The 25,865-nt window shown below is 34.6% G+C and overlaps 1 protein-coding gene across 1 annotated transcript in view; it reads right to left on the bottom strand.

Annotated features, from left to right (window-relative positions):
- Window positions 1-25,865, bottom strand: part of ADAMTS6 (ADAM metallopeptidase with thrombospondin type 1 motif 6) — a 124,216-nt gene that overhangs the window by 24,353 nt on the left and 73,998 nt on the right. The window contains exons 12-20 of the mRNA XM_026036989.1: window positions 25,385-25,492; window positions 19,860-20,005; window positions 17,678-17,741; window positions 12,205-12,307; window positions 10,930-11,063; window positions 10,078-10,201; window positions 9,145-9,225; window positions 4,374-4,537; window positions 2,467-2,605 (exon numbers count right to left, since the gene is read on the bottom strand). Of these exons, the coding sequence (XP_025892774.1) occupies window positions 2,467-2,605; window positions 4,374-4,537; window positions 9,145-9,225; window positions 10,078-10,201; window positions 10,930-11,063; window positions 12,205-12,307; window positions 17,678-17,741; window positions 19,860-20,005; window positions 25,385-25,492 (1,063 nt within the window). The remainder of the gene's footprint in view (window positions 1-2,466; window positions 2,606-4,373; window positions 4,538-9,144; window positions 9,226-10,077; window positions 10,202-10,929; window positions 11,064-12,204; window positions 12,308-17,677; window positions 17,742-19,859; window positions 20,006-25,384; window positions 25,493-25,865) is intronic.

The following is a 25,865-nucleotide window of genomic DNA, read 5'->3' as shown; positions in this document are numbered from 1 at the left end:
CTGCATATTGATAAGGTAACTTTTGTCCATTGGAAGATGTTTCTTACGTGCAACATACATCTAGACAAGAAGATATAACACTAGAATAGAGGTTCAGAGATGGGCACAACTTAAAGATGTTCGTTAAGACTGAGATTTGCCTTCAGCTATTCTATGCTTTAATATAAAAATATATTTGGCTAGGTTTCATCTACAGCTTCCTTCTATGAAAATGGAATATCATATTCTCAAACCTTTTTGAATCTCAATTATCTTTGCACTACAAGTCAGCTGTAAAGTACAAATTACAGAAGGAGGCAGACAAATGTTCAAGTCTTTCATCTGTTTACAACCTGTACCCAAATTATAATTGTTTTCCAGTAACAAAAATAAAAAGTAATTTTCTCATTAGTATTTTTCATATATACTCTTTACTTGAAAAAAAAAGATTTTTTTTTTTTTTTAGTGGGCAATTCTTTAAGTTTGGGGCTTTTATCCTTTGATGTTGAACAAAATTTCTAAAGACAGATTTCAAATACATAGAATTTCAGTAAGGTACTTTATAAAAATTCTATAGAAATAAACAAAGTCATGCAGTGGCTTCATTTCAAAAATTTCTCACATCATATTTATATTAGCTAGCTTTTCCAGTTACTCTTTCTTTCTGAGCTCTCCCTCCCTCCTCTTTTTTTTTCCCTGACTCAGCTTCTTTTTAGAATTGTCTTCCTTTGGCATATGGTAAAAGGTGTTTCATAAACTTGGGGGAATAGAAGGTATTCATATGGAGAAAACAGATACAGTTTCTTCATGAATTATAGCTACAATGAAACATTTATTCTCTGAGCACAGATCTTAAGCTACCACAGTATATCCTCACATTAAGCAAAATGAAAGGAGAGAAAAGTATGCTGTTTAGGCACCATAAACTATTTAAGAAGATCTTTCACTAGGAAAAAAAAAAATCAAATGAGTAATAAATATGCAGAGACAGTGAATGTCTATGACTCACATGTCTTTCTTTAAAAGTTAATTAACTATGCCAAAATGTTTTTATGAAGGCAGAGGCCTACTCCTTTAGACCAAATCATTTTCTCTGTGTATTTCTGAATCAGTGACAGGCTAATGATTTGCATGACAAAAGATTCATGGCAAAATCTTGTCTCTACCTATATCAGGGGGAGTTTTCCCTTTGATTTCAGAGGGTTCATTAACTGATTGCTGTCATAAACCCAAGATTTGGCAGTACTTGTATGTTTTTGAAGCTTAGATGTCTTTTGCTATGAGACTGACACTTCTACTCTACCTTCCAGTTTCTCTCAAATTTTGATTTTTCTACAGACTATAGAATGTTAAAATACTAGTTGAAAAAGCAGCCTGTCACGCAGGTGGTTACATGCCTCTGTTTCAAGACTTTATTTAGCTTCTCAGAAGAGAGACTGTATTGCACTTTGAGTCTTACACACAGCTAAGCAAACTGCCAGTGCTTGAACAGCAAACAATCCATAACAGCAACAGCATGATCCAAGTAGAGAGATGAGTCAAGATGCCTCTAACATAAACACTCCCAGCAGCAAAACAAACAAACAAAACACCCTCAAAAAGGAACTGTAAAAATATAAATAGTTGGTTCCTCTCTTTACTGACAATGTGCTTGCTGCACAACTGAAAGCTGAAAGTCTGAGATGGATTTAAATATCTCTCCCTGGTCTTCTGCAGCTGACGCATGTCAGGGAGGTGATGCTTTCAGTCTCTGGAGAGAAGAATGATGCTGTTCACACAGCACTTCTACTGACCAGCCCATGCAGCAGCAATGGTGTTTGTTGGCTTTGAAGTCAATGTCATATCTCCCAGCCAGAGGTAAAGAATTGCATTGGTGGCCACTAGAGGGAGAAGGATTAGGAATACAGTAAATTGGGAGCAAAAGGCACCCATGATGAAATCACATGGGACAAACTACAAATTCTCCATCACTGCCATCACTGGCAGCAATTCTCAGATACTGCTATGAGCTGGGAAGGAGGATGCAGTTGTTTTTACCTCCTCCAGAAGAGCTGTCCGTATGCCCTGACCTTGGCTGGCTGGAGGATAGGAGGCCTGCCTAGGATCATGTGAAGCACACATACATACACACAGACACACACATCCCTTATTTGCAGTTGCCTTCAGTTTATCTCCTTACTTAAAACTTCAGATGTCCTTTATCAAGAAAGCTCCTGTAAAAAGTAAATATCTCAGCTTAAAAAGAATCCCAGAAGAAACATCAGCAGACAGAGATACATTGTGCCAAGATTTAACACAAAAATGTACATATTAAATAAAGTTGAAAACAAAATCCCATGCAATAAAATAGATGTTCTTTCACTAAATTAAGTTTTGAAGCATATCTGAAAGAAATATTTTCATATTAGTTACCCACATAATTACGTTGTAATTTGTATGTTGCAATTCAGTTTACCCTTTTGCTTGCTTGCTTGGTATGCGTCTTACCTCCAGCACAAGTGGCAGAACATTCTGACCAAGGCAGATGATTCCATGCAAAGCCAACTTCATTGTCTCCACTGCCAGTGCGAGAGATGGGAACATTGAATTTATACCTTATACCCAAATTTTGTTCCTGTAGCAGAATCTGTAGTTGAAAACAACTGGTTATACTATTAAAACAGGCAAGCAGAGGGCAGCTACAATGATATTTAATTTAGGTACATGTTATGCCTTGTGGAAGGAAAAAGGGAAATAAAGCAAGCCACAAGAGTTCTTTCTAGTATTTCCAAAAGAATCCGGATGAAGTTTTAAAGCATACACAATAATAAAGGTGAGGTTTCTAATTTCTCCTTCTTTTACTACCACAAATTCATAACTTTTGTCAATTCTTGAAGCAATGATTTTGGAAAGTTTATTTTCATGAAATTAATACCTTAACTGATGGAAAATTATTTGACAGCTGATTTTTTTTTTTTTTTTTTTTTTGAGGTCAAAGTTGGTTAAGGACATTACTGCAACCTAATTATGCAACATAATTTTAAGTTCAATTATGCAACATAATTTTAACTTCTATCTGAAATCTCATGAGGAAGTACCCACACTGTAGTTGTGACCCTACTATTCAGACTTTGCTTATACTTTGTTGTTACTCCTGTAGTCACAAAAAAGTCATTCCCCCTCATTGCATTAGCCAACAGAATTAGTTTGGTGAAAAACACAATTAGCTTTTAATGAGTATCATTAACTCTCATTGCAGCTTTAGCAACACTAGTCACTATGAGCTTGTGGTTATCCTCACTCTTGTGCTTTTCCACATATCACCTGTCCAACATTATGTTCTCTTAATAAGTCTAGTCTTTGATCCTTTTTCAAACATTTTTGTTGCTAATATTAGGTATCATGTACATTAAAATGCAGCAATCTAATACACCTTACAGTTACTTCTCATCCCCTTTTACCTTGTAATATTTTGCAGACATATCCACCTATCCCTATCCTACCCTAGAAGGGTGGAAAACTACTGGTAAGAAAGCTAGTGGCACTGACTGAGAAAGTCACTATAATCATTACACAACTCATTTTATATGGACTCTCTAGTTATCCACAGCTGCAGCAGAAAAAAACTGGAGTTCAGGTGCTTGAAAGTGTTGCCTAAGATTTAAATACTCGGGGAGCAATCATTCTATACATGTAAGTGTCATGTCCGGCTCAAACAAACACTGAGCTGCAAATCTGGTGGCCCTGTTCCCACTCTCTTCCTCAAGGTAACAGTGGCCTCACTATTGCCTGTTTATCAGAGACTGGGTGCAGGGGCCTTGGGCCCATCTTCTGTCACATTCTCACATTCTGTACAAACCACTAGGAGCAAAGTTTGTCCAAACGATGTACTTTAATACAGGTCAAATCCTGACACTCTGGAGTATATCCATATGAAGTACAGAAATATGGTCTACTTCTCCCTCAGGCCATGTTTAAAACCAGGTATCTACAGAACCATTAGAAAAGCAGAGCACTCTGCAGATACCACACATCACCAGCACAGCCTGATGCAGCTGCTATATGCAACACTTCCGTGCCTCAGAAGTACGTAGAGATACAACACACATCCCATTTACAGTTTATTCCTTCATTATTCTGAAGCAACTTAACACAGCAGAGAATTATATTGGTGTATTTTCAGTGAGATTTCCTGGGGATTCCTGACTTTATTCCTCTTTTTCATTACAAGGTTTGCCTGTCTGCTTTGAAAGATAAGAAAGTTGAAATAAAAAATTTATTCTAAAATCCTAGAACTTGGTAAGCAGCATATTCTTTGTAAACACTACCTATTTTGATTCTATTCATGGCCTCATTTTTCCTCAGAATGTAAGTACATATTTATAAACTCAGAAATATATCAATTATAATGTTACCATGACTATGAGATTTTCTGATGTAGGGCCTAGGGCTTCCAAAGACTCGGGTTCGTCTGTTGGTCTCTTGTAATGGAAAGCTGTTCCAGCAACATCAAACTTTCTTGGCCAGTCTATAGTCCAGGCACCATTAATATAGTAGTCATCCTCTTCAGATTTTAAAGCTTAAAAAAAAATACAAGCCACCTAAAAATTGGAAGCAGCATTTATAATAGAGAAGCCATTGCAAATTAAACTACTAATCTGTCAGATGTATGAAAAATTCACATTATAAAACCTCTTCTTTAGCACTGGGCAAAATATTCCTCATGCATTTTGACCACAGAATCACAGAATGGTTGGGGTTGGAAGGGACCTCTAGAGACCCCTATCCCCCTGCTCAAGCAGGAGCACGTACAGCACATTGCACAGGATGATACTGCCTTTATCATAATCTTCAATATCGCGCAGATTTCAAGATGCACGTGCTATGGGAATTAAAAGTGTGCCACACGCAATCTGCATTAGGTATTCTCAGTCCTAAAGCTGAGCCCACCTGAAGTGTATTCTAAACAGATGTAAGTAAATCCCAACTTTATAATCAACTACCATTTAACTGTAGAACTATCATTTCTAGATTGTGTATTTTGTCGTGTGGGAAATGGAAGCATAGGTATCTCAGATAAGCTGAGAAGGAAAAAATGGAGAAGGAAGACTGAGTCTGAAACATGGTCAGCTCAACTCTTGCTCCTTGACCTTTATTTCTTTTTCTGCTCAATACATGTACCCAAGATATTTATACCACAAAAACAAATACTAGGTATTTCATCTCTAAAGACATTTTAGTATTCCTAGGTTACAGCACTAAACCATGAAAGTACAACAGATAAAATACAAATTTCTTAGTAAACTGACTGATTAGGTTGGACAAACAGATCATTGTTTGGTATTTTACCAAACATATTAGATAAAGTTTCTAAATGATACATATTGAGTTGAATAGATGTTAATTAGATACTGAGTTCTTAATTTAAGGTAATAATAATCATTACTAGATTGACATTCATATTTACTTCAAATAAAATATGTTCTTAAAAGGAAAAAGCTGTTTGAAAATATGCAATTAAATGGAGATTTGCTTTTTGTTTAAACAAAACACTCACTTTGCTGGACAGGGAATTTACACTACAATCGTAAGGAATAAGACATCTTAAGAGGAAGCTTTATTCTCAACTACATCTTTGTGTACAGATGGTTTAGCATGAGCAGTTAGGAAAGAGATCTTTACAAATGATACGTTTTCTAAACTAGATTAGAAAGAATTTATATAAAGAGCAGACAGTTGCAGAAGCAGTAACATTCTGCTGGAGACACATTCAGCAAGGGTTAGTAGCCGTTTCCATCAGTACTGTAAGCTCAGAAAAAGAATGTCTTTCCATAGCATAAATCTAACTTCACCGAGTTCTCCGAATTTACTCCAGAATTGCACATATGCTTTTAGTGAAGAAAACTATCTCTGACACACTCAGTTATCTGGCCTTCTTGAAATAACTCAGATTCTTATGTCTCTGTGGGTTTTGTAGCACAAGAAAAGTAGATAAAAAAGTGGACATTGGAGAACAATACAAATTGTGGGCAGTACTGTATTAAAAGAAAGGAACAAAACTCCAAATATTTATATATTTTAAGTAGGTAGATGAAATAACATTACAGCTGAACACCAATATTCTATTAGTGATGTCACTCTGTCACATAGCCAAAATGTCTATCCTCTCTGCTTTCAAAGATGTAGCTCAATTAATAGAATTGCCATAGGATCTTGCAAAGGCAGCAAGACATATTCAAGTGTCTTTTATTCCACCACTTTGTTATTCCCAAATGTTTTCTTCTCAGTATGTCTAGTCTGTATTAACAGCAAATAACAAGATGAATTCTTCAATTTTATTACTTAAGACATATAAATGAGAAAAAAAATGAGACATAAGTGAGCACAGGAGAACAAATGTTCTCATACATGTTTTTACATAATTCATCATTCTGACCTTATATGCTATCAATTACATGTTTTATGTACTCAAACTGATGTAGAAAGTGAGGCAGTTCCTTTTTTACTTGTCTGTCTGCCAAAGAAAAATGCATTTGCATTGTGTAAATAGATTTGCTCCATGTCAGTTGTAATGCCTAGGTGCAGCTCACACAGCTGTGAGCAGCATTCCAGTAATATAATTATATGACAATGTTGAAGCAATGACAAAGCCATTAGCATATGAGACAGAAGAAACAAGTTAATATCCTAATCAAATCACTTATTTGAGAATGCAGGAAGCCAGGGGAAAACTAGCAGTCAACACTGCTGCCTAAGGAGGACATAAAAGAAGATGTGAAGCCAGATGAATCCATTTCAGGGAAGATAAGAGCATTGCTCAACATGCACTTTTTTAGAAGCAGTGGAAACAGGCCATTTTGTTGTTGTTGTTACTTTTTGGATGGATCAATTTAAAAAGTGATTTATTATGTAGCTGCAGAAACATGCACTCGTGCTGGCACCACACAAATGTGATAGTGGTGCAGAAACGAGCAGCCAGAGATGAGGGGAGGGAGGACAGGTGCTGACTGAGTTTATAAAGTTGCCAAATATGTAACTGCAACCTAAACATGAGGCCAGGGCTTGCAAAAGACCTGGATCCTAGCTTAGGAACTGTGAGGTATTTGCTACAAGTCAGGCTGAAAGGAAGAAAGAAGAAACCTTGAAGCCAGTGTGAGAGCTACAGAGGGAGGCTGTTGTTAATTTCCACATATTTTCAAATGGAACAATTGATTTCTTAGACTGTGTTCACATATTTGGCAGCAGTGTATATAAAACCTAATATAACAGTAATATGCTTAAATTGTTATTTTCAGCTGAATCAGTTCCCTAATCTGTTTCATACAGTGATCATGCAAACAGCAGGCCTAGACAATAGGCAGAACTTCTTACAGATAAGGAGTGGGTAAAATGCCACTAAAGAAACCTTTTAAAAAATAATAACCCTTGAGGTACAAAAATAAACATATTTTTAATGACTTGAAGGTTATTTTCAGGGAGTAGACAAATTAGAATACTTCAGTTATAGGAACTGGTGATCCAATACTGGCTCACACTCACAGTACAGAGTCACACACGAAATGAAATGACCCTTCAGACTGCGAAAAATGATCCTTCATGAGAAGGTAAAGGCTCATTTGGAAATCAGAAACTCAAGAAACCAGTGAGGGAAAGGAATCGCCTATTTCTGTTAGCTAGGGCTTCTGTGACTTTACATTTTTAAGTCTGCGGACAGACACCAAAGCAGCTGCCTTTATTTTTTGTTTAAGCAAAAAAAATGGCAAATATATATAAAATGAAAGAAAAATCTCAATCTAAATGCTTTCCAAAGGAAGATCACTTTGCTTATAAATTAAAAGAATAACAAACTTAACTGCAGCAGTTAAATTTCTTCTGAGTTTCAGCTACCCACGGGATCAGAAAAACAAGTATTTTAATTTGACTATAACAACATTAATATTGGTAAAGATTTTGAAGTTATAAATGGCTTTATGACAACATGGTTCTTAGCATAAAATGACCATGATAGGAGGCATTGTGCATCTCCCTCCCACTGCCTCTGTTTGATGTGTCAGGCACAGGATATGTAAGCAACCTTACCAACAGTGCATTTTGACAAGGGGAAAGGGCCAGGGAAAGCATGATGCTGAAGGAATAATAAACATTCTTTTTTGCTGGAGCAGTGGATGTTATTCTTCCTGCAGAATGGAGACTCATAGTCTGCTGAATTATGGGGAACTGGGGGTAGGCAAAAAGAAGAGTAACAACTGAAGGTACCAGGTACCATCATTAATACAGTCAAATTAAAACTTAATGTCCCTGGAAGGGTAATTGTCCTTCAGACTCTCATTTTCATCACAGTCCTCTTCAACATGTTAATGTTATAGATATAGCAAATGCATATAGCCTAGTGAACTGCTGTTCAGCCTAAACAAACAACAACTTTTGGGAATGCACAGCTGTTAGTTTGCTGTACAAATGATCAGCTCTGAGATATTTTGGACTGAAAAATGAGTGTTCTTACACTACTATGATCTGAGTACTATATATACCGGAGTAGAAAAAATTACAGAAACATACTATTTTCAGTTTGGTAGAGCCAAATTAGTATATATTAGTATTACAAAAAGGAAAAGCAAATTAAGTCCCTACAACACAGAATAACTGTGAAATTAATACTAATTATACTTAAACTATGCTATGGTAGAGAGCACTAAATTATAATTAAACTGTGGTATGGTGGAGAGACATTACAGTTTAAAAGCACATCTAAGTACAAAAGTATGGCTGTTGTTGAAAGAGTGCTCCAAGGATAACACAGTGTTTTAAAACAGTATAATCCTAGATAGAGACTTGCCACGTGGAAGATGGTCTTAAGAGTAAGACTGCAGATCATGTGAAAGTTCCTCATCCACTTCAGCTCAATTTACAGCACTTTAAATAGCAAAGTTTAACCTCATCTACCCTGGCAAGGAGGGTTCACATGCTGCACTTCAATAGCTCTGCTTCAGGAGAATACTAAACAAGTCCTAAACAACCGCTGCTCTTTTTGCATATGTTTGACCACCACTTCAATCACCATTTCCTCCAATACTTCTCCAGTGTGTGCTTCTTTATGTTTGGCCAGACCAGAAAACTATACGTTTCATATTATCAATTCAAAAACTTTGTCTTAGTAACAGGCAGTTATGTAAACCATCCTCTTACCAATGTAGTTCTTTGACATTGCCACTTCTTTTACTTCAATGTGCACAGAACCCCTCGGAATCTGAATCACTTCCATATAGCCTGTAAGATAATGATGTATTGTTTAAAAAACACCAAGAACTAATATTTAAATCATTAAACTAACAAGAAATTATTTACTATTGAAAATTAATATTTAAGTCATTAAACTAACAATAAATTACTATTGAAAATTAATGACATATGAGATTAAATGTACCTGAACATTCTCTTTGATGATATATAGAAGAAAACTTTCTAAATTTCAGACACAAAAGTGAAAGTGACAGCATGAATTTAATACATAATCAGGATTTTTTTAGAAACAGCAATGAAGTATTTTAGACAGTGAATCACATGTAATTAATGAACAAATTAATCTTAGGTTCACAAGATAATTCAGGTTGGAAGGGAACTCAAAATGTCATTTAATCCAACTTCCTGAATAAAAGGGCCAGCTAGGAGATCACACCAGGTTACTCAGAGCAAATTCCCTACCTCTCTGGGCAACCTGGTCCACTGATGGACTGTCTGTATAGAAATATATTGTTAAATACTAGATTACATCCAACCCATACTAGATTTCATTTAACCCATACCATAATTAATCAATAAAGACGAACTTCACACTTCTTTTTTAGTATATAAAAGTCCAACTAAGTATCAAATAATTAAAAGTATTGTTTTACTTTACATAAATACAAACCATCACTGAACAAAAAACAAACAAAAAAAACCCAACAACAATAAAAAACCCAAATACTCTAAGGAAAGTCAAAGCTTCTAAATCAACTCCTTTTACGATGTCTGCATGAAGAATCAACAGCAAAGCCATGCTGGAAATTAGCTGATCACTGTATTTGCAAAATAGACATCAAATACACTGCACAACAGAGTGAATGTATACACGCATACCTCCTCTGGGCAATGAATCATTGAAGAAACCTTCAATGGCTTCACACGTACTCCCATCTCCTCCACAAACACGACATCTATCTTCCTTTGCATCAGACCCCAAAATATTATCACAACCTACATGCTGAGAACAAGTGAGAACAAATATTATACTGATTTTTCTTAAGTATAAAGAACATCAGAATTCCACAATTGAGTTCCTACACCTTGTTATTTTCCTAATAACACTTTTGATCTCATTGCATGTTATTCAGTAACCATAAATCCTCAACCCTCAGTTTAGCAAAGTACACAAGCACAGGGTTGTGCACACACCTTCAGGTAAGCTAGTGATTTTGGTGAAATCAAATAATCAGCATCAATGGCACTACTTTTGACTTTCTCTTTTAATTATGTTACAAACAGAATTGTTTGCAACAGAATGAACTAGTTAGAAATGGGTAAAGTGTTCACATATACCATCTTCCAACCAGAACGCAGTTGTAATTGGAACTATGTAACAGGCTTTGGAAGCACACACGGAATCTGCTTGTCTCCTGTTGCCTTTTCCAGTTTTTCTTCAACAAGGACCAGGAAGCAATTTAAAACACGGAAGACAAAAAGCAGAATTCTAGATAAAATTGCTTTAATATTTAAAAGAAGCTGCTGAAATTCAAATGATTTGTCTCAACTATGCAAATACCTTTTTTTTTTTTCTCTCAGTTTTACCATTTCATTAATAACTTGACTTTTACACAAGCTTGTCTCATGCAGGTAACAAGTGAGTACAAAAATAGTAGGAGTATAAAATGTAGGAGGAATGACAAAAATACCAAACAGAAACTAATAAATATTTTACAAAACATATGTAACCTTGCATTCTCCGTTTATACAGATATCCAGTGAATCAGCATTGCACTGAGTCCCATCTATTACTGCAGGAGCACGTTCAGTGTAAAAATTATAACCTTCAGCCAAGCAGTTTAATGCACACGGTTTAACCCCACCTAGACAATGAAAGCAATGGGAAAAAAAAAAAAGAGAATTCTTGAAAAGTCAATAATTAAAAAATAGATACATAATCAGATCTGAAATTTATAATCTTATCTCATACCTGACACATATAATGCATACACTTTATTTTATTTCCCCTTATTGATTTCTCTACTTGACTCTTCTTTCTTGCAAAAAACATTATTTCAGCTCATAGTAAGATATGGCAGGGTTGGGTGGCTCCATAATGATTCCATTATGTTAATACAACCCTAATGATTATTGAACAATTTTAAATCATAAAGACATCACTTCATCACTAGAAAAATGCAAAAAGTAAAAGAAAGTAGTCCTAATAATATGTTAGTTTAATCTTCAAAAATTACAGTCAGATTATAATTCAGTAGAAATCTAGTTCTGTAAATTCATACTACAAGTTATGCCAGATGATCACAACAGTCCTTTCGGGACTTAATCGACCAAAAAAAAAAAAAAAAAAAGTCATTCAATTAAATATAAAAATTCAAAGCAGGCCATGGAGTTATTCATGCAGAGTTTAGAACATAAAAAGACAACATAATTAAAGGGTAACTTCTGAACTCTAAAAGATGACATAAACTCCATTAAACTTGCTTAAAGTGTCCCAAAGAAAAAGAAAAATGCTGCTCCCCTGCTTCAAAATATCCTTTTCTGCACATTGCAATGATTTATGCCTCAATAGTTGAAGTAATCTTTTTAGACTTTGATAAATCTATCCGTCTATAACTGCTATTTCTCCTTTTTCTCACACTTTTACCTTAGATAAGAACTTCAAAATGATTTTTATATCAAACTCATGACTGTATCATCAAAGGCACCTACAGATCACATATGAAATCCCTAGCTCTATTGTGACTGTGGATTGAAAAGGGTTCCATATTTTAAAGAAAAACCCCAAAACAAGGACCACTCCCTTTGACAGTGAAACAAAATCTTACCCAAATATCAAGATGGTTCTTCTCTAACATTTTCAACTACGGATAAAAGTGCAAGGTTAGCAAACTTGGCTCACAGTACACTAATTAAAACTTTCATTGTCAGATGTTACTTTCTAGACAATATTTATATGACTTCAAAGACCAAGTATGTTAGTATAATTGCAAAGCTACACATTACCTCCAGTGTAGGGTTTCCAGTTATAGTACTTTCCCCGGAAAGGCATATTATCAAAGTCTGCACATTGTTTTTCTCGAAAATCACGGGCCCCTGAAGGACATGGCTAAAATCATAACAATAAAAGATTAATTTCTTGTAATAAACCAGCACAAGAGACTAGTATAGCAATTCTCTGCTTTGTTTTTGTTTCCCTGCTTTGTTTCCTGGCTCTGATTCTGACACTTGCTTTATTCCCATTAAACCAGTGCTCAGGTTGAAGTGGCCATTTTGAAATCTTCCTCAGGCATGAAATAACTAAAGTCATTTAGTCATTTAAACAAAGTTCAGTGTTACAACCATTTCCATGCAACTCAGCAGTCAAAATGGTTTCAAGGTATGCTTCGTAATCAATCCATTATATATCTCCTTACAAAAACACTTAAAAAAACAGCTGAAAAATTAAAACACAAAAATCATTTTGTCAAGAGCTCCAGGCTCAGCTGTTACAGCTAAACTGAGATCTTTTAAAGACATAATCAAAATGTAAACATTTTCTTAGAGAGCTGCTGCCTACTATCACCTTTGTTTGGAAAAAAACATTTGTTTAAGGCAGAGAATGAGACCATATGTAATATTTGGTGCTGATTATTGGTGGTCTCTAAAGGTAATCAAAACTGTTGTCATTTAAATTTTCACTACTTTTTATTACCAGTTACAAATTTAGACGTTAGCTTCCTTATTTGGAATAAAGGTAGATACAGATGAAATGCATCTCAGAAGAGAATTACAGAAGAAACTGAATTCTCTGCCTTTTTTCCTCATTTTTGATCTGTAGGTTTAGTTTGGAAGTAGTAACAATAACTAACCTTGAACATTCACATTATTCAAACAGCATATTAAACAATGCAATCAATGTTTAATGAGCTCTTGTAAGTGCAAGTTTCATCAGACTAATTATTTGAAATACAGATTAAAATCATTTTTAGACTCAAAGAGAGAAAACTTGTTTGACACAAATTACAGTTGTTAATAAATATTACTATTTTATGAGCAACAGAGGAGTCCATTTATAGCGCAGTCTTCCTATATACCTAACCAGTTAGTGCTGTTCAGGAATTCAAGTGAAGGGCCCATATAAACATTCAGAGTAAAATTTTACTGCACAATGCAAATATTAACATAATAATTATAACTCTCAGCATGCATTAATCAAGCTCCTATTATACCCAGCCCATTGCACTATGATTCAAAAATAACAGAAATTTTCTCCAGATTTAAAAGTGGTGTACTATAAACCAAAACACTGAACATCACTGGATGCTGGACAGTCTTGTAATTTACATTTTTTTCTAATAGTTTTTGAAAAAGCAAAATAAACTTTCATAAACTTGCCTTTTAACATTGGTATCATCAATTAGATTCACCTTTCTGCATCATCTTCTCCAAGCAGGAGAAAGATCAATCCTGACCTGTCAAAGCTTCAGTCTACATCGAATATTGGTCACTAGATCCCATTCTTCAATCCCAAATGCTTAGACACTGTCTCACAAGGCTGATATTTTAACTGCATGAAGCTACCATTAAAAGGTAATTAAACTACCAGCACACCCTTCAAAAATCACCAAAGCCTTTTCTGAAGTATTTACAGTAGGACAACACAATAAAATACAAAAAAAAAAGTAAAGAAGGATCATTACTTCTTTTCATTAAGGATGGATCGCTACTACATTGTTTAAAAAGTCTTGTGATCTGATCCTTCAGATGCAGATATCAAATGTCACTTTGATGCTGAAAATCTTCTTGCACAAACTTTTTTGTGGCTGTAGAGAAACTAGTTTTACCTACACTGAGGTGTCTACTCTGAAAACAGTTTTTAGCTCTGATTTGCATCAGTAGATCACGAATTAATGATGGTACTGTCATTTCCAGGGATAACTTAGCTACAGACTGAAGTGACTAACATAATTTAAATATCTTAATAACAGTTACAGGTCTGAATATGTAGAAATTCTGTAATTGTGGCAGAGAACTCAATAAACAGTTAGAGAAAGTACCATGAATAGTGGTGTGGCAGTATTCCTGCTTCCTCAATTTCTGCCCCCTCGCTCCATTTTCTTTTTGTAATTCTGCAGATGAAATCTTTGTTTCCTATGTTGTGAGTACAATTAAATTGGTTTCATACACTAATGAGGCCACAGCTTTTGGCTAACACTCCAAGTCTGTTAATCCGCAGGCAGATTTCACCATTTTGGTAAAAATAAATATTTCAATTTTAGTGGCCATTCCTCAAAGGAAGTACTCACAAGAGCTAGCAACATCTCAGGATTTTGCTCTTCTTCTGAATCACTAATTCACTCACTCTGAACTATTGCAAGTGAAGTCTGTGCAAGTGCAGACTACACTTACAAAACCTTTTTCTGCTTTGTATTTTCCTTTCCTACCTTTTTAAGTACCTCACTAGTGTGTAGAGGAAGTAACTTGAGAAAAGTATTCAAAACAAACAGGTATAAAAATACAAATAGCCTACTGTAAGGCAAGCTACAACACGCATCTATAAAACACAAGCTCTTGAGTACTCCCCGTGTACTCCTTCCACAAAGAGGCAACAATTGCTTATCTTCATTGGATAAATTATATCCTATTTTTGCAGGGGTATGGTATGCATATGTTTAATTCCGGTGAAATAACTTTCCAAACTATGCTAGGAGACTGCAAAATATGAAGTAGGATCCCATCAAATATATAGAAGTTTATAACCTGATCCAAAGAAGGTCTTGAGTAGAATACGATGCAACAATTCTAACTTTGAGTGGAAAAGCACTGAATTTAGAAAGAGTTTCACAATCATTAAGCCTGAAGCAAAAACAGAGTATTAATAAGTCATTGAATCAGTGTTGACATAACACTAAGTATCTGATCTCCCCAATATTTGTGCATCTCAGAGCTTCCAGGCAGGCAGACTCCAGTAATTGAAGTCATGAGATTTCTCATCAACAAAGGACTATCCTGTACATCACAGAGAATGAGAAACACAGATAGAAGGGCAGTAGTTGAGATTCAGCTTCTGTTCCAACAGGTAGCTCCTCAAATTTCCTCCCACTCCCCCCCAAAAAAAAAAAAAAAAAAAAAAGAGGCTTTTGAAAATGTTAAGAATTCTGAAAGCAATGAAAAATGTCTGTGAATGTAAAAGGCACATTCACAAGTCTGTGAAAAGGCACAAAAAAAGGAATCTCATGAAGGTATGTTTATGTACATACTTTCATATGTACAAAGCATTCAAAAAACCTTTCTCACTATTAAAAAAAGTTAGGAGACTCTTAACTGTTTTAGATGCATATCAGATTAAGCTTCAGATTTTATAGATATTTTAAGTAGATAATAAGTGATTTTAAGTTGTTATTTTGAAATTCCATAAGCAATTTTTTTTTTTAAACAGAGGAACTTTGCTTACAAAAATAGGTACATTATTTTAATAGCCAGAGAGGCTGGAATTAGAAAATAAGTTTCTGATGATTGTATTCTTTCTATTACCCTTTGTTTCCAGAACAAATTAGCTAATGTTCTTTTCTGCTGATCTCAGTGTTTCCATTAGCAGATGCCTTTTGAATTAAGAAGGCATATATGGCTTTGAAAGTCTTTGATGAGAAATATGCCTCGTAGGAGTGTGTGCATTGCCTCCAAAGAATGAAAATGGTTATAAGAAAGGGCAACAGAACTAACTCATCTCTGAAAGAAAAATGAAGTCAAGATGAAGGCACTTTTGTTTATGAATAGTAGGAGCATTAGGGAGTGCTACTTTTAAAATTACAGATGGACAATGAATGTTGACACTGCAGAAAAAACCTCAACAGGAGAGATGTACAAACAACACATTTCTCAAAAACGATGACAGATCTGCATGCTCCTAATGCTTACATTAATCAAACATACCATTCCATTAAAAAAGTCAAGCAATAAAGACCATCATAATTTTTAAAATAAAATCGACTAGCCTCAGCAATTCTTATTTATTTAGAGCCCTAAGAAGTATTATAAAAGAAATGGACTATAATCATTATAACCATTAAGACAGTAAATTTAAACTTGTCAGTCATAATATGTTTATGCACTGAAAAGGCATACGCAAAAGGTATGTCAAAAAAAAAAAAAAAAGATTCACAGTAAAACCATAACAATGGCATTTCCAAACTGTCTGGCTTGAGTCAGCCTGCTTGTTTTGAAATGAAATGCAAATTTCTTTTCCAGTTTCTTATTTAAATTATTGACTGAAATCTGAGTATAGGTAGGAAGCAAGTGCTTTGGAATATCAGGACATAATTATTAAGGTTTCTGACACACTGAAGCAATGTTTTGAAACAAACCAGTGGACGGAGTTCAATAAAGACAAAACTAACACACTTAGATAGGAACAATCAGCTATGTAAGATGACAAATAATTCCCTAAACAGTAGTTCAGAACTATCTTTAGTAGTTAATATTCTGGTTTCTTGAACCAGAGTTGTTTAAGAAATAATTTCAGAACTGTATCAGAAGAGCTGAGACACAACGCAATTGTTTACATCAACTCTCTCTTGGAAGGATATCAGGCAAAGTGTAACATACAGATTTCTAGTTGTCCTTTTCAATTAATGCTCTTTCTCAGTATCATTTTCTCCCCTTGAACTTTCTTGTTTTTAGAAATAAATATACACAAATCTGAACATAAAAAAAATGTTAATGCTATGCTGACTTGAAAACGTAGTATATTGCTCAATACTTTTATCTAGGGTAATTTTTAACTTTTTTCAATTTATAATATTGGTTTGTAATTTGATTTTGTGTACGTGGCTGTCTACACTGCTCCACTCAGTAGTAACTCATTGGACATGGCTCTAAGGTGAAACTAAACGCACAACCATTTTGATAACAAGAACCAGTGGGCACCTGATGGCAAAGCAGGAGGTTTAAATCACACTAAATAGTACATTTCATAGAATACTTATGACGACTGTGTAACAAAAAACGTGTAAGAGGGACTGCCAGTCCAGATACAATGACACAGATGGAAGGATGGTACGGATGCAATGCCACATTCAAGATAAACACTTAGTTTCTGGAAGCTTTTAAGATTACCCTTTGGAAAATCATGCCTCAGCTCACACAATTTTTATAATCTTTCCCTAAACACCACGGTTAGGGCACAAGACACTAGGCTAGACAGACCTTTGGTTCAATCAGGCATGGGAACTCATATGAAATGGATGGCAAAGTCGAACTCATTCTAGGCCTTAATGTGAAGCCTGCAGTTGTGCATAATATTGAGACATGGACCCTGACATTCAGTAGACCTGTAGGAAACCTGGAGGACAGAGGTCTCCAGCAGGACGATTTGCCAATAAAATGCAAAATTAACAGTTTTCATCAATCTTTTTTCTTACTGGAATGCATCCATTGATAGCAAAAAGAAAAACAGAAAAGTTAATTATACTTGGAGAGTGAAACAAAATTTACTTACATCAGTATTACAGGAGCGGTATCGTTTCCTTTCTCCAAGACAATATTTTCCTCCTCCTGAAGGCCTGCAAAAACATGTTTTATGTGTTGTATTAATAAAAACACAAGTTCATTACATGTGTTTAGGCAAGTTTGCAAGATACATATATTACATAACATATAAATAAAAATAAATACGGACACTTGTACAGTAAGTGTACAAAACTTCCACAGAATATTTCAAGGAGAGATTTTCATACATTTTATTAAATGACTATTTGAGAATTGACTTGCATTAGAACAGACGCAGAAGTGAATACTTTAACATCTTTGTTCTTTATAATTTTTTTATACTTTATTGCTTTCTCACTCTATTAAATTAGAATGAAACATGTGTAAACAAACTGTTTTGTGTTTATTTTTTAATCTTCTCATATAAGACTTAAAAATACAGCAAAATGCAGAAGCACTGCCTGCTAAATTGCTGGAGTCAGTAGCAAAGACTGCATTTTCTAGTTCAAGAATATGATTCTGATTTAAGTTATGCATTATTAAATCTCAAGCAACTCCAAACTAAGCAGGTTTTGATCTTCCTTCCAAAAAGGTCAAATAATGAATTATCATTGACATAAATAGAAGACTAAACCTATATCAGTTCTTTGATCATAACATGAAAGTAGGAAGGAAGAATATTTGTTGTTTTGCTTTACAGTTAAAGATTAAGGATTAAAGAATGTATAATTGGCCAAAATGAAAATCAGAATTATTTTGCATATTACAGATATTAAGCCAGGCAACATTAACCTAAAATACTCATATTAATTAATAAATTGAGGGGAATATTTTCCTTACAGAGACTTAAAAAATATTGTGTTTGCTTGCTGCACTGTAAAACATCCAATTATCTTTTGACATAACCATTGTTGTACAGAGAGACAGGAACAGTTAGAAATCCTAGGAAGTTATTGACACTTCAAACAGACTTTACCAATATTTGTGCTCCTTCTATCAGTGTGAAAAAAAAATTGTGCATATCGATAATTTTTGGTTTTGAATGCATTCAGTAATTAGTGATATTTGCCAGAGTGGATTGGTAGTTATTGCTAAATGCTAGTAGATACACAGACCACCTTCAACAATGTCTGTACATCAGAGTGGAGTTTTCTAAGCCTGCTTTAGAAAACAGGGCTCAAAGCAACAAAGATCCTCAATGTACAGAGAATACTAGTCAGCACAGAGCGAGAAAAAGGTAAGGAAGGAGTGACAGAAGTTGCAGAATGATTATGAGGAAAGAAAAAAGAAAAAAAAGCCTGATGTTCTGGAGGAAAGTAGTTTTTGAAATTAATAACGGGCAATATCCTGTGCAAATACCTATAGCTGTGATGAGGTAACCTGCACAGGGCAAGCAGCAACAGAAAAAGGAAAGAAAAAAAAAAAAAAGCAGTTATTCATTCAGCAAAGGACAGAAAGGAAATAAATATGCCTTCCTAATCTGAAAAGTGTTAATGACAGAGAGTACTTACCTGAGAGACCTTCTCTGGAACACTGTTCAGGACATTGGGAAGCAGACAGAGGTGACAGGACCAGTACGGATACACAAAACAGACCAAGTTGTAGTGGAGAAGCTGGCCCCACTTGAGAGCAGATGGACCAAGAGGTAGTAGTGGCAGAGAGAAAAGTAGCTGAATTGTCAGTGGGAAGTCACAACTAAGCGTTGGATGTGATAGGGCATAAATGTATTGTATGCACACAAATATTATTACTTGCATTTTATATGTAAAAAGCTGTATGTATATCTTTCAAATATTCCTTGTAGTTTTCCTATAATAACTGGCAATAGTTACATCCTAAACAAACATCATAGGCAAAGCATATTTTAAGTAGTAAGAAATAGTAGGCATTTTAAGTAGTAAGAAATAAGGCATAATTTAAGTATATTTTGCATGAACGATAAGCTTCAGAAAGAAAACTTGTCTGGTTACTACTAAACAAAAATCTAGCTGTCTTTACAGTACATGCATAATAGTTACAGTAAAAAATGCATATCTAGTGAGCTCCTCTTGTGTAGCTGTTTCTGTCTGCTATATTGAAGACAAATGTTGGCACGCTAGCAAAACATTTTTACAGATAACATGTGAAACCACAGTTCTGAACAAATTCCAAGTGTGTCTTTTTGTTGGCTCTGGCTTACTTTAGCTACTTACGCTGGACTGTCACAGTGTCTTATAGACGAGGAGACTCCTCCCCCGCAGGTCCTGCTGCACTCTCCCCATATTGACCACGGACCCCAGTCGCCATCCTTGCTCTGAGGCCAAGTGCCAAAAGGTACACACTCCCCCTGGTAACACCACTGAAAGATTTCAGAGAAAGAAAGCCCACAAAATTAGCTTCCAGGCTGATAGAGTTATCAGGACACAAAAATATACGGGTCAAGCATTGACCAAGAGATAACAAGACAAGGATTTCACTTTTTCTAGCCATGTTTAGACATTGGTGAGGCCGTGTGTGATTTGTTATTTGTCTTCACTAAATCCAGCAGTATAAATCGCTAATATACACCAGAAGTTCAAGTGAGCTTAAAAGAGAGATTTTCTTTGTTCTCCATGCATCCTTGTTAACGCTACACATTAAGAAAACTGCAAAGTAATTGTATTCTTTTACACACCTTAATTAAAGATTACCTTAATAAAATACCCTCCAGTCATGAATCATACAGAAGCTTTGTTACACAAAATCAAAAATTCCCCACTCCAGTATTTTTAAGAAAGTAATTTTCTTGCATTTTAAAAAGAAAATCTGGAAGTGGCTCCAATGGAAGATGAATTTGTAGCTGTACTTTGTCTATACTAACACTACAGACATAATAAAAGCAGAAGCGAGGTGTCAGACAGTACAGAAAATCATTTCATACAGTGACTGGCCATTTGTTCAGGGGCACAGTATGTGTCTTCATGCAGTAGCCGCACCTTTGCAATGCTGTTACCTACACCAGACATTCAAATCTACAAAATATAGCTGCTTAACATGAGTGAGCGCTATAATAAGTTTTCATGCTCTAAGTCAGAATCTTAAGTCTAAATCTTTTTTAAATCTCTCAGATGTATTAATGAAGTCCATAGTCTCAACCACATTCTGGCATCTTTTATGTCAGTGAAAATACAGACTAGTTTTATTGGTTATGTCCATCCTGGTATCAGTGAATTTGATATGTCCAGCCCATAAACACTGGTAGACTCAGCCTGGGGTTTATACTAGTTGGTATAGGAGAGACAGGCCTTTTCTTTCCTGAGTCCTAAGGCTCACCTAAAGCCTCAGTCCCAACAGTGTGTATGGGATGAGTTCTGATCTGAAGAGGTAATGAATGTCCTGAATTACTCCAGATTTTTACGAAAGCAAGTGAACAGTGAATTTAACCTTCAGTTATTATTTTGAAAAAAAAATAATAGCCGTTTGACATGACCAATGATTACACCGTGCTAGTCATGGATTTCTTGATTTTTCTAGTCACATTCATCATGGTTTCTTCTCTCAAAACATTTTTATCCCCAATGATTCTTGTTTCTCTGTACATGTTATTCCTGAAACTGTTTTAAAGGACAGCTATTGCAACCCAGCACATTTCTGTTTCTAATATCTCATCCTCTAACAGAGAAATAAAAAAGAGGGTTAATGTGTGCCTACAAAACACATATGAAGCAGAAAATTTAAATTTCAAGTTCAAAATGCATTGCTTTTCTTAAAGAAAAAAAGCAAAACAAATCAATAAACCCATCATGGACACAATGTTTCATGGAATTTTACTCAGGAAATGACCACTCATCTTTCTTGCATTTGCAATAAATTTCCAACTCTAAGGTTTATGCCAATAAACGAGTACCTGTTAGGGGAACGTAACCCTCGTATGGAGTGTCTCTTAAATCTAGACTATTACGGAATGTCTGTACAGCACATAATGCAGTCCATAAAGTAAACTCATGTATTTTCAGCTAGTTAGATCCACATGTGTAAATATACCCATATATGGCAGTGTTTTGCAATGCCTCTAATGGTTCAGTGACAATGGGGAAAATCATATGTATACGAACTAGGAGACATGAAATTTACCTTTTTTTTTCTTCATTACAGTGATATCAAATAATTATTATAAAGTGGCAATGATTACATTCACTCAGGACAATAATCCCTTTATAGTGCTTTATTAAGGAGGCCACAGGATTACAGTTATCTAGCGCTAGAGTCACAAGCTAAAAATTAAAATGTTGCTTAGAGAAAAAAATGCTAATAATTTGGATTAGAAGTACACTATAGAAATATTATCAGCATGTGATAACTCAAGTTTATAAACTTGGAAAGGAAACAACTAAGAGTTCAAAGTTAAACCCCAAAATACCACACATGCAAATCAAACATGCAAATAATCCCACCTCTATCTCATTGTGAATGTGAATGTCGGGTGTATTTTATTAGTTTTATTTTCCAAAGCAGAATAAAATCCTTGCAACTTCCTCTACCATCCAAACATTTATTTCTTATATTTCCCATATGCCCTCCTTCAATGCTGATTTTTTCTCCTCCACTGAAATTAATTCTGATGACTTACTGCTCATGTTGGCTGGTATTTTTTAACTGAAAGTTAATCTTTCAGCAGAGGCTAGTGATGCATACAATCTCTTCCAGAGTAATTCAAAATGGCCAAACTTTCATTATTTATACAGAGACAAAGGAAATATGTTTCCTCCGTGAATAATAGCAACCTCATCTGCTGTCAGGAATGAGGTAGGGAATACTAGGTAACCAGTACCTGAGAAAAAGAGAAGATCTCATCTATTTTGAAAAGAACAACTCTTCGTGAAAGTTTGAGAACTGAAACATTGTTCTTTTCTCTCATCAAGAAGTAACTCTCAATTAATTCAATTTAAAAGACAGGGGTAGTGCATTAAAATATCATCACATAAAATGTGCACAGAGTTTTACCTCTGTAAATAATGGGAGCAGTCTGTAACCAAGTTAAGAGATTTATAATGATATGGGTTTTCGATCAGTTTTTATTTTGCTAGGAAATTTGATGTCCAAAAATAACTTGAATTTTAACCACCAGATAATCCAGCTTTATAAATTTTTCTTTCAGCATGCTGTGTTTTCACTTTTTTGCACATTTGCCACTTGTTTATAGCCCTGGCACACATATTGGCTGATGATGCTATAAAAGATTATTTTTTTATTACTTGAAGTTTAAAGACAAAAACACAAATTTCTATCAGTTTCCTCTTCTTGTTTTACTTATGTGCAACATCTCCTGAGTAGTCTCTTTTTAAACGTACCAGCTAGTTCACTTTCACAATTCATCTCTGAGGGTGTATGAGGAGACACATCTGTTTTTGAACTGATTATTATAGGAACAGGAAAAAAAAGGGAACCTTTCTGACCTCAGCTAATACATAAACCCTTTCATCAAAGCATGAAGGTATTAAAACTTGAAAACGCGACAGATCTACAGGTTCTGTCAGTAGCAAAACAACACACTATTCTTCTTCCTTACATGTAGAAACAGTTGAACAGCTTTTTATGGAAAACATTCTGAAAACTTTCAGGCTTAGTCAGACATCTACTATGGAAAATTTCAACCCAAAGAGGTAAAGTTTTACAGATTTATATAAGCAATTGAACAGAAGGTCTTAGAATAAAGTGTTAGGTAATTTTAATTATGGAAATCCTATTAACTCTGCCTGTAAGATATTATTGCATCAAATTTTGCTCAAATCTGAGTTAATGGTTACACAAAATTTATATCAGTGTAACTAAAGCAGGCACAGATCCTACAAATATGATAAAGTACTCTAGGATCTTGTTAGACTTTTGGACAGGGAATGCTCCATTTATTATATATTTGGACAAAGCCCAGCAAAATAGGCCCTAATTTGGTTGTGGTTTATAGGCGTGACTGCAATATAAATGTTATTATTATTGTAATAATAAATTGTTATAGAATTGTAAGCTATTATTTTCTCTTTAGTATGTGGTGAAGAGAACTACATATTTGGAAAGAACTTTTGTTTTATGTTTTGAGTTTTTTTTTTTTTTTTCTATCAGAAACTATTAATTTACAACAACCTATGAAGACACAATTTAAAGATACCATTCTCTGCTGTTTAAAGGCATGGTGAGTTTATGTAGTATCTAATGATAAAGACACCCATGATTGGAAGAGGTGTTTTGTATACAGCAAAGTGATTAAAGTCTCTGGAAACTGGACACAGCAACAATGTCTTAAAGCATCTTGAATTTTCATTGTAGTCTCATGCTTTAAAAAATATAAACTGAAGTAAATTGCTGCTTGTCATTGACAACGAGCAGTGATTCCAAAATAAACCTAGACTGTTGATTTAAGAATAAGGCTCCTAGCATTTTCTATTACTGTAATAAAAGGTAACAGTTTTGGTAAAATGCGCAGGTCTCTATTTTTATTGGCTAACTAAAAGCACGACATTTTTTAAATGACCCCTTCAGCAAATTTATTTAACATGGTTTACCAATATTTCCAAACTCAGCATGGAAAAGCCATCAGAATGGCACTAGGTCAAGGGCCCTGAATGAAGCCGTCAGCAAGGATTAATAAACTCTGACAGCTGCCCAAAAGCTTTCATTCTCTTTATTTAAACATCAGATTGCAAGTCAAAATGCAGTGTAATCTCTGTTGAAACTAGCCCAGCTAGAATTGCAAGAGTCAGAACACAGAATAGATGACAGTAGTCATTGTTGGGGGTGGGGAGGTGGGGAAAAAAATAGACTGGAGCAGTAAATCTTAAGGACAGATCTAGTAATTCTCAAAAGAATTACTGGAAATTGTTTTATATAGTGAGTTCTTGTCATCTTGCCAGTTTGAACAAATCTTCATAAAAGGATTCACACTATCTTTACAAATGGACACAGGAATTTCCTTGATCTGCATATATTCTACTCTTTTAGTTTTAGTCTTTTTAGTTTTCTTAGCATGGAAATCATTTTCAGATCGACTTCCTAATCTACTGAGATACAATCAACCTTTTAAAAATAGCAATTCATACATCTTTATATATATATAAATATTTTTATTTTTATATAAATATTTTTATATATATATAATATATATATTTTTTTATATATACATAAAAAAAGAGCAAGTTTATTCAATATTGACATTCTGTAGCTAGATCTCAGACTGCATATCAAAGTCCTTTAAGGCTAAAAGACAAAACAGAATGGTCACTGAGAAATATGGCCTTTTAAGAAATAATTTTATTATGGAGTTTTTTTTTATATGCATATATGATTCTGCTTAAATCTGAAGGAATAAAGATTCTTTTATCTTCTAATACAATAACAGACATCAGACCTTTTTCAAAAGCCCACTGCAGATCTAGAGAGTTACAACAGTCCTTTTTAGGAGAGTGCTATAAAATTTAACAAAGATGAAAGTAATAAAATTTTTAAAGAAATTACTCATGAAAAAAATGTTGTTTTTTTTTTTTTCTGAGCCAGGCTTAGAATTTTACACTCAAGACAATTTGTTTATTAATTAGATATATGAAGTAATCATTAAATAAATTCTGTCAGACTCCTATTAGGATGTGAATGTATTCTAAACTAATACCTTTTTTTTTTGCACTCTCACAAGGACTCATAAGGACCTATGTTTTCTAGTTCTTTATTTCTCTGTGCAGTGTTGAAACAATAAATTATTTGTACTCACCCCCTTCTCTATGCTCCCTGTTTGGCAAAGGGTACCTTCAGCTGCTGGAATGCTGTTGGTGACACAGCGGTTACTTTTGCTGAGGCACCAGAGCTCTCTACACACTTCCTAGGAAAGAAGGCAGAAGCAAGTTGTTCAGAGTAACAGCCTCAATTTGTTTCCAGTTTTCATACAAATGCATGTATATACAAATTTGTTTAACACAGACAATAAGAGAAAGAGTCAGAGAAATAAATAAATAGAGGGCTGCAAAACACTTTGGATCTATGTCAAAGCCACCATATTTTACCTAAGAATATTTTGCCACAAAATATCTAGAAGCATCAAATTGTAGACTATGAAATGTGTTTTTCACAGCTTCCACAGAAGTGTTTTCTCAAAGGTTGTGGGTTTTTTTTGGATCAGTCTAATAATGTGCTTTGTATATTTTGATGCTGTTTAAAAAGTAGTCTTTGGATGTCCTAGAGAATTTCCCTTTCTG

The sequence above is a fragment of the Nothoprocta perdicaria genome, unplaced genomic scaffold (assembly GCF_003342845.1).
Source record: "Nothoprocta perdicaria isolate Ctin4 unplaced genomic scaffold, notPer1 scaffold_1, whole genome shotgun sequence".
Lineage (NCBI taxonomy): Eukaryota > Metazoa > Chordata > Aves > Tinamiformes > Tinamidae > Nothoprocta > Nothoprocta perdicaria.
This window is presented reverse-complemented; position numbering and strand designations above follow the sequence as displayed.